Source organism: Myotis brandtii, unplaced genomic scaffold, assembly GCF_000412655.1.
Source record: "Myotis brandtii unplaced genomic scaffold, ASM41265v1 scaffold240, whole genome shotgun sequence".
Lineage (NCBI taxonomy): Eukaryota > Metazoa > Chordata > Mammalia > Chiroptera > Vespertilionidae > Myotis > Myotis brandtii.
The window spans coordinates 3,425,757-3,435,095 of NW_005359064.1; the positions used below are offsets into that span (position 1 = coordinate 3,425,757).

A 9,339-nucleotide genomic window follows, 5' to 3' on the forward strand; every position below is an offset into this window, starting at 1 on the left:
AATTAGCAAGGGTGATTTTTAGCAGTAATTTCATTTTTCTTTGGATTTAGCAGAAATTTTAAAAGCGACTTTCCTCCTTCACTCCCTCTCACTTCTCTCAATTAGAAAAATGTACATTGGCTTAATGCACATTCAAAAACATGTTGGGGAGAATGCATCGGCTAGGAACAGGGTTTGCTTTATGAAATCTCACTGTGGATTGTGTCTCTGCGTGTGGAAGGTTATGTTCTGAGCCACTTACAGTGTTTGGCATAGCATCTCTGACCTTTCCCTCGTCCCAGGCAGCCCTGCTGTGTAAAGACACAGGGAGCCTCGCAGGTGTGTCCCCTCATCGGCCAAAGCTGACAATTTACATATTCTGTTTTCTCTCCTCTACTTGGAAAATTCCACTCCGTCCTTCACGAAAGTTTAGTTTTCAGTAAAGAAGGATGGTTCATGCTACAGTGAGGTCCAGTGGAAAGGAAATAGGGTATGGCGTAGGACAGTTGTGAACCGTATCCTGAAATTATCATGGAATGGTTGTATGACTGCATGTGTTCCTTATTAACCTTTTCTGGCCCCCACATTCCTTGTCTTAAAAAGAAAAAAGGACAAATCTCATAGTATTGTTATGAGGATTAATGAAGGGAAATAAGGTTTATAAAATACAGCAGGCATAAAAACATTGCACATAAAAAGATCATAGCTAATCGGAGTTTAGTTGTTAATGTTGATAAATATTTCCATACACTGTATTCACTGTAACTAATGAGCTTGTGACTACTCTGTACGCAATAGGAGGAAAGAGATTTCCCTGCTAACCACTTTCCCGGACACTGAGGCCAGGCTGGGAGCTCAGTGAGAGATGATTACAGGAGAAAGTATAAGTGCTTCAAGTTTATCATTGCTGGAAGATTACATTGCCTTTGACCACTTGAACTTTAAAAAAAAAAGGTCTTATATTGGAATTGGCTCTTTGCTAAGAGAGTAAATTGAGTTAAACAAAGATGAAATTCCATTGTCAGCCACATGTGGCTATTTCCATTTCAATTAATTAGGATTAAGTAAAATTAAAAATTCAGTTCCCCTGCACACTAACCACATTCCATGTGTTCACTGGCCACACACGTTTAGTGACTTCGACAATGAACAGCTTAGAGATAGAACATTTTATATATATATATTGATTTCAGAGAGGAAGGGAGAAGGAGAGAGAGATAGAAACATAAATGATGAGAGAGAATCACTGATCGGCTGCCTCCTGCCAGTCCCTACTGGGAATCGAGCCCAAAACTCAGGCATGTGCCTGATCAGGAATTGAACTGTGACCTCCTGGTTCATACGTGGACACTCAACCACTGAGCCACACCGGCTGGGCAGGACATTTCTAATATTACAGAAAATTCTGTGGGACCGTGCTGTTCTAGAGCTCCAGTTTTCAAGTAGTTTTTAATAGAAAATATTAAAAATGTACATGGGTGGGGGCTAGTTGGTTTACAGGACACAGCCCTGAGGAGATGTCTATATATTTTGCTCTCACAGTCTGTGCAGACTCAGGGCGCTGCCCTGCGAAACTCCAGGACACAGTGTCCCAAAGCCAGAGCCTGCCCCTGGTGGGCGAGAAGCCTCTACTCATTTACCTGCATGCTAACCCAGGAATATTTTGTCCTTTTTTGGCTGAGAGTTTGGAAGTTTGAAAATACAGGTTCCCTCACTATCCAAAAGTAGAGTGTTCCTATGAAACCTTAGGTAAGCCGAAATGGTGTAACGTGAAGGAGCAGTTTCATTAGGACTCATCTTGGTAACGATACACAAAATAAATGGAGATAAAGCGCAGGTGCAACAGACAGTTCGAAGCTCCGGCCGGGGCTTGCTGCTGAGATGCTGAGCGTGGCTCCTGAACGCTGTTTTTGCTTGTCACCTTTTTTCATTGTGAAGGAGCAGTTTCATTAGGACACATCTTGGTAACGATGCACAAAATAAATGGAGATAAAGCGCAGGTGCTCACAGACAGTTCGCAACTCCGGCTGGGGCTTGCTGCTGAGATGCTGAGCGTGGCTCCTGAACGCTGTTTTTGCTTGTCACCTTTTTTCATAAAAGCAAAGATCCTCTTCAAATTTCTACCAGTTAGCAAAAACAGGGACTGATGTAGGTCTTTCCTAAAAGCAAAGTAGCATATGCAAACTTTCAAAAAGTGTGGGCTACTGTCCCTGGAAGGCCAGGCCCAGCTCAGGTTTGGGTGGAGAGAAGCCAGTGAAGCAGCTAGCACCCGGTTTCCCTGGGACTTAATACGGTGGTGCCTTCTGGGCCAAAATGTTTCTTCTGTTCTGGCTCCAGTAGGTGCTGTTTGGGGGACAGGCGGATGGTTTGGGAAGAAACGGAAGAGAAGTAGAACCTAAAGCCATTGTTCCTTTTTTTAAGATCACACTCACAAACTTTGTGTCGGTGAACGAGAGGTTGGTGTACACACCCCATCCGAAGAACCCTGACATGTACGTGGTCTCGCCCCGGCTTCCACACGTTGAACTCCAGGGTCAGGGCGGGTGGAGCCTCCCCTCTCTTCGGGTCGCTCAGCCTTGTGCTTCTTGCTCCTCTGCAGGACGGTGCTCACACAGGAAGCCATCATCACCGTGAAGGGGATCAGCCTTGGTAGCTACCTGGAAGGCTTAATGGCCAACACAATATCATCCAACGCAAAGAAGGTATGGCTCTCCGTCCGGCCCTGTGTGTGCTCTGGCTGTTAGGTGCCAGGGGAAGCGGGTGAAATGCGAGGTCCCGTAGTCCGTGCGTGCGGGGCCCGCTGTCTAGTTTAGCTTGTACTGCTGCATCATGTTCCATATTTACCTTCAAAACTGGCAGCAAGGGAGGCGTGCCCATCCGAGGGAAAAGTGCAGGGTAAAGCCAGCCGAGGCGAAGAGCTGAAATAACAGGCTCAGTTATTAAACAACCCCACACATTAAATGATGTGTGTTTATGTCGTCAGGCAGGGCATGCGGGATTTTCCCCGGTTTCCTATTTCATAGGCGTTATGTAGCTTTGGCCCCACCTCTCCATTTGCGAGCTTTCCCTGGAGGCAGCTGGCATTCTCTGGCAGGACTGGGGAGTGAGCTTGGTGGAGGTGAGAGGAGAAAGGATGCACCCGGGAGGCCATCCTGCCCGGGTCCCTGGGTGGAGGGCTCAGCCTCAGGGACTATCCCGGAGTCCAGGTTGCCTTCCTCTGCAGCAGAAGAGAGAGCTGGGATGTGTGCAAGTTCAAGGTAATGCCTGCCGCTCACCAGGGCAGGGCCTGGCTTTTCACCTTAGCTTACTTCACAGGCTCCCACCTTCCCCAAGCGTCCTCCCTTTGCTCCCACCCTGGCCACCCTCCCCTTCTCTCCCTTTGTCTCAGTCAGAAGTGATGCCTCATGTTGGTCATCAGTTAGCTGCTGCCTAAGCCGTACTTCCCTGCCTACCATGCATAAGTCAGATCCTAGCGGGAAACTATTTTTGCTCACATTTAGTCTAGAAGAGCTAATCTGCCCCACTGTTTAGAAAAATCCAGATCTGAGAAATGTATGCAGTCGCTTGGCTCGGTTCAGGGAAGGTGGAACCACAGTGCCTCAAGCTGCGCGCATTGTGTCCCCAGTGCGAGCCCTGGGGGGAGGGGAGGACAGCCTTACTGACCCGTGTGTCCAGGGTCTGGCTTAGGGCAGGCACCCTCCGGTTTGTGAAAAAACAAGGAGGAAGTCAATACTGGGTGAGGCCAAAGCCACCTCAGACCTTTTATGAGAAAAATCAGGGTAAACTCAGTGCAGCCAAATACAATTCTTTCATTCACTTATCTTAGGGGTTATTGTGTTGAAGGCCTGGTAGAGAATCAGCCCTCCCTCTAGCTATAGTTATGATTTGACAGAATCGCTGGTCAGTCGGGGAGATGCCTGGGAGAGCTGGTAGGCCGAGGGTGGGCACAGGAGATGGGAGATGGGGCATCAGGTCATCTGGGATTCGGGAGCCAGAGCTTTGGGACAACACATGGAGGCCAGGAGGGTGGCTGCCTTTCCCCTCGCCCTGCTCTCAGGAGGTGGCGGTGCGGGTGAGGGGTGCCAGTGTCAGTATAGCCAACCTGGTGCAGGAATTTTAGGCAGAATGCATACCCCCTAATTTCGAATTTGAGACACTGCCTGCTTACAGGGAAAGATTGCTCGCAAATGGTGACTGTTGTATCTTTAAAACTGCCGTTTAAATCACAGGCTTGCAGCTGCCGCTGCAGGAGGCAGAGCTCTTACACCATGTTGAAACCCTTCTGTGTTGCTCCAGGGGTGGGCTGCTATTGAGTGGATAATTGAAAATCCTGAAAGCGCTGTGAGCTAACGGGGCCTGCACCTGCGCCTCATGAACAGTGCGATTGAAACTTTATGGCCCATGCGCAGAAGTCGGTATTTTGTGGAAGAGCCACACTCAAGGGGCCAAAGAGCCGCATGTGGTTTGCGAGCCGCAGTTGGCCGACCACTGTCCCACAGCCTGTGCAGAGTACAGAGCTTTCATTAGTAGGTCCGGACAGTGTGAAAGGCCGGGTAGCGGGAGGATTGTTTCATTTGGAGTGGGATTTGAATATTTGCACATGTTCTCATAAAGACTACTCTGTGCCCTGGCGCCAGTGCTGAGAGGAGAAAGTGGGCCCACCTTCTCCCTCCCTGCAAGCCAGCCCCCACCGTGCACCTGCCACTGGCCGTTTCCTTTTAGTGGCAAAAGCATCTCCTTGAGCTACCCAAACACCCCTTGGTTCCTAGGCCAGCAGTGGCTGGATTGTCAACATGGATTTGACACTTAATGGTCAGCAGTGATCTTCATATCTCATAAGAAAGTCAGAGTTTCCTGCTGCCTTCTGTTTGTGGGATCCTTACACTCCTGCCTTCAAACTCCTCACCCTGTTGACTCTCTCCGCTGTGCTGCTCTGGGACCCGCTGCCCGCGGTCGGTCTGTCTGTGGGCTGTCTGCAGCACCTGGGTATACATTTGGTGCCTCAGTCAGCAAATGACAGCCGCGGGGTTCAGTCTTCTTTAAGAACTTCTTGCTGATTTTTCTTAAGTCACTGAGGTTGAGGTTTGCCATACGCCTTTACCTTGAACCCAAGGTCATGGTCTGCAGCTGATCCTCTTTCCTTCCATGGATGCACCGCTAAGGTGACCACTGGGTGAGCATGGTGTGTGTGGGCAGTGTGGTGTGTGGGATGGTGTCAGTTTGAGTTGTGGACTCTGCCACATTCAATTTCCTCATACACTGGAGCTAAACTGCCTCAATCTTTAATCAGATGCCCAAAAAATCAAAGAGGAAATAAAGAAAGGAAGAAAGAAGCAAGTCCTGAATACGATTCAAGGGCCCAGTCTGGGAGAGGTGTGGAATCTGCTGGAATCCGCCTCCTGCCTGCTCGCAGCCTCCTCCAGGCTCCTCCGTGGTGACCCCAGGACAGGAAGCTCGGCCAAGGTGCAGAAGGAGCTCCTCTGTTGCAGAGTGAGACCCAGAGGAAGACGACCTCTCACAGGAGGAGGACAGGGGCCACGAAGCTGCCACTTCGTCATCCTGATTGCCGAGCAGGGTCCTGGGAGCCGGCCCTGCCCACAGCCTAGCCGCCCCCATGCCAGCGTTTAGTCAGACTGTTCTTGTGCCTTTGTCTATTTTCTCCTTAGCAACAGCTCCCGGCTCTTTCTTGCCAGTTCTTGGGAAAGCACTAAATAGCTTTTCTCTTTTCAGATTGCTGCCCGTTTCCCTCCCCTGCCTCTTAAATAACAGTCTTCACCACCAGTCCCTTTACACATAGCTGGTTACCATCTGCCGTTTCAGATGGTGTTGCCATGGACCCCTCTCTTCCCCTCATCACTGCGCAAATCTGCACACGCTAGAGCAGGGGCGTCCCCCCCGCCCCCAACGGTGACATGTGTGGTTGACAGGACCGTGAGCTCTCCAATCAGAGGCAGAACTGGTCAGGAGAGCAAAGCTCTGTCCTGGGCCTGCACCTCGTCTGTCCTGCCATCTGGGACCAGTGACCCCAAGTGCTGAAGGCCAGGGTCCCTTCTCCGCATTCAGACCTGTCCTCATGGAGAGCCACTGCTATCCTGTTAGCTTGACGGCGCTTCCCAAATTGGGAGTTTTCATTTTCCCGTTTTCAAAAGTAAAATCTCTTTCAATATCTTTCAAATTATAAAACCTTTAGAGAAGGCCTCCTCCATAAAGGATGGGTAGAACCTGTGTTTCACTGTTTTATTAGGTATTGCTTTTTGTTTGATAATAGTACTTCCAATCCAACATGAAATTACTCATTTTTATTTTATTAGACTATTTTATGCATAAAGCTTAAGGCAAAATAGAGTTTTTATGTCAAAAACAAACACTCTTACCCCTTTTGCACTGCAAGGTTTGCCCCTTCTGAGAGGACTCTGAACTCTTGGCTATTTCTGCCATTTACTGTTAGATTTCTAAATAAATAGGCATATTCTGCTTTTTTCTTGATTCAATAATTTTAGATGTGGTCTGTTGACTTCCCGTGGTGGTGGATTATTATTTTATCTCTTACAGCTTCTCTCCCCCCCCCCCCCCCCCCCCCCCCCCCCACTCTCTCTAAAAATCAATGGGAAGATATCCTCAGGTGAGGATTAAAAAAATAACAGGCATAAAATGAGCTGCCATCATAGAGTAAAACACACACACACAATAACCAGTGCCCAGACAAGAGTCAGTTCACAGACCTGAAAGCCCATCAGCAGCTATATTGTAATGTATGGTTAAAAGCACATTCAGAAATTACAACGTTTTGAAAATATATTACTGTTATTTTTTAACAAGCCAAACGTAAATACCAGAATTATGTTTTCTTATATAAGTTTTTTCCCTTGAAGGTAATACTGATCTCATTCTCTTAATCTATTTATTTCTTAGAAGTCTGGCTGAGTCCTCCTACACTCTTCACCCACTCTCTGCAATGCCCCGCGACATCGTCTCCCACAGGGTATCCTCTCCCGTTTCCCTGGCGCTGCCCTTCCTGGGAGCCTGGTCTCGCTCGCTCTCCTGTGGCCCAGCAGCCGCAGGGCTGTCTTCAGTCCGGGCACTTCCTAGGCCCGCCTCCTGTCCTGGAACCTTGTCTCCTGGGCTCCCTGCCTCTTCTCTTCTGGGTTCCCGACTGGAAAGGACTCTTGTGGTAGCGCCTAGGACAGTGATGGGGAACCTTTTGAGCTCGGCGTGTCAGCATTTTGAAAAACCCTAACTTAACTCTGGTGCCGTGTCACATATAGAAATTTTTTGATATTTGCAACCATAGTAAAACAAAGATTTATATTTTTGATATTTATCTTATATATTTAAATGCCATTTAACCAAGAAAAATCAACCAAAAAAATGAGTTCGCGTGTCACCTCTGACACGCGTGTCATAGGTTCGCCATCACTGGCCTAGGACTGAGCACATCTGAAAATGTCTCTTCTGTTCTCACGCTTCATTTACGATTCTAGATAAAAAACGCTTTCACTCGGAAGTGTGGAGGCATTGCTCCATTGTTTTGCACTCTGGTTCTTGGTCTCCGCATGGGGCTTTTTTCTCTCTCAAAGCTTTTAGGATCTTTTTATCTCTGATCTGGGAAATTTCATACGGCTAAGCCTGGCTTGAAGTGATCTTTTAAAATTCACTGTGTTGTATGTGTTGAATTCCTGTTTTTGATATTGTATTATAATTATATAAGATGTTATTAGGGGAAAGTGGGTGAAAGGTACATGGGGCATTCCTGTACCATCTTTGCAGCTTCCTGTGGGTTTATAATAATGTCAAAATTAAAAGTTAAAAAAATATATAGTGACATCACGGAAAATGGCAGCGGTGGTGCTCCAAGAATCAGGCCCTCCAATGAAACAACCAATAAGCTGGCAAAATTGACAGAATCAACTTGTTAGTTTATTTTGTTCATTAGATTCCACATATGAGTGAAATCACATGGTACTTGTCTTTCTCTGACTGGCTTATTTCACATAGCATAATGTTCTCCAGGTCCATCCATGCTGTCGCAAAGGGTAAGATTTCCTCCTTCTTATGGCTGAGTATTATTCCATTGTGTAAATGTACCACAGCTTTTTTACCCACTCGCCTACTGATGGGCACTTGGGCTGCTTCTAAATCTTGGCTATCCTATCTAATAAAGAGGGAATATGCTAATTGACCTTCATGCTGTCGCAAAGATGGTGATCCTGGACTGTGAGAGGGGACAGTCTGGGCTGAGGGACCGCCCCCTCCAGTGCATGAATTTTCATGCACCGGGCCTCTAGTTGTAAATAATCATGCAATGAACACATGGGTGCATATACTCCTTCGAATTAGAGTTTTGGGTTTCTTTGGATATATTCCTGGAATTGTAATCACTGGATCATAAAGCACTTCCATTTTTAATTTTTTGAGGAAACTCCATATTATTTTCCACAGTGACTGCACCAATCTGCATTCCCACCAGCAGTGCACTAGGGTTCCCTTTTCTCCACATCCTCGCCAACACTTGTTTATTGATTTATTGATAATAGCCGTTCTGATAGGTGTGAAGTGATTTTAATTTGCATTTCTCTGATGATTAGGACATTGAGCATCTTTTTATATGTCTATAGGCCAGGTATATGTCCTTTTTGGAGAAGTGTCTATTCAGGTCCTTTGCCCTTAAAAAAAAAAATCCTCACCCGAGGATATGTTTATTGATTTTTAGAGAGACGATTCTCTGAAGAAGATAGGGAAAAGAACAAGCATTGACAAAGATGTGGAGAAACTGGAAACTTGTTGCATGCTGGTGGTAATGTAAAATGGTGTCGCCACTCCATGCCTAGTTATATACTCAAAACTATTGAAAACAAGTACTCAAATATAGGAATGTTCACAGGAGAATTCATAGCCAAAAGGTGGAGACCACCCAATGTTTTTCAACTGATAAATGGATAAACTAAATGTGGTGTATCCATACACTGGAATATATTTCAGCCACAAAAAGGAATGAAGTACTGACACATATTACAACACGGGTGAATCTCTAAAACATTACGCTAAGTAAAAGAAGCCATGCACAGCAGCCTGCGTACTGTGTGGTTTCATTTACACACGCCATCTAGAATGGGTAAAGCTGTTTACCCATCAAAGCAGATTGGTGTTTGCCAGGAGGTCAGGGGAGGCACACGTGGGGGAGACTGCTTAATGGGTACGGGATTTCCTTTTGGAGTGATGGAAATGTTTTGAAATGAGATAGAAGTGATGGTTGCACAACACTAAATGTACTACATACCTCTGAGGGTATACTTTAAAATGGGTAAGGTATGTGAATTTCATCTCAGTAAAAAATAAGGGAATAGTTTTAAACAAATATGT

At 46.5% G+C, this 9,339-nt stretch overlaps 1 protein-coding gene across 5 annotated transcripts in view; it reads left to right on the forward strand.

Annotated features, from left to right (window-relative positions):
* Positions 1-9,339, forward strand: part of PRELID3A (PRELI domain containing 3A) — a 24,543-nt gene that overhangs the window by 2,253 nt on the left and 12,951 nt on the right. Inside the window, exons 3-6 of one of the 5 annotated variants that reach the window (XR_001362249.1) lie at positions 2,401-2,471; positions 2,579-2,681; positions 4,209-4,357; positions 5,270-6,463. Coding sequence is in view for 4 of the 5 variants with exons in the window: in XM_014540278.1 (XP_014395764.1) it covers positions 2,401-2,471; positions 2,579-2,681; positions 4,276-4,329 (228 nt within the window). In the remaining variant the exon portion in view is untranslated. Of the gene's footprint in view, positions 1-2,400; positions 2,472-2,578; positions 2,682-4,208; positions 4,358-5,269; positions 6,464-6,891; positions 7,231-9,339 lie in introns of those variants that run through there. The other 4 variants (XM_014540278.1, XM_014540281.1, XM_014540279.1 and 1 more) reach the window with 4 other exon arrangements.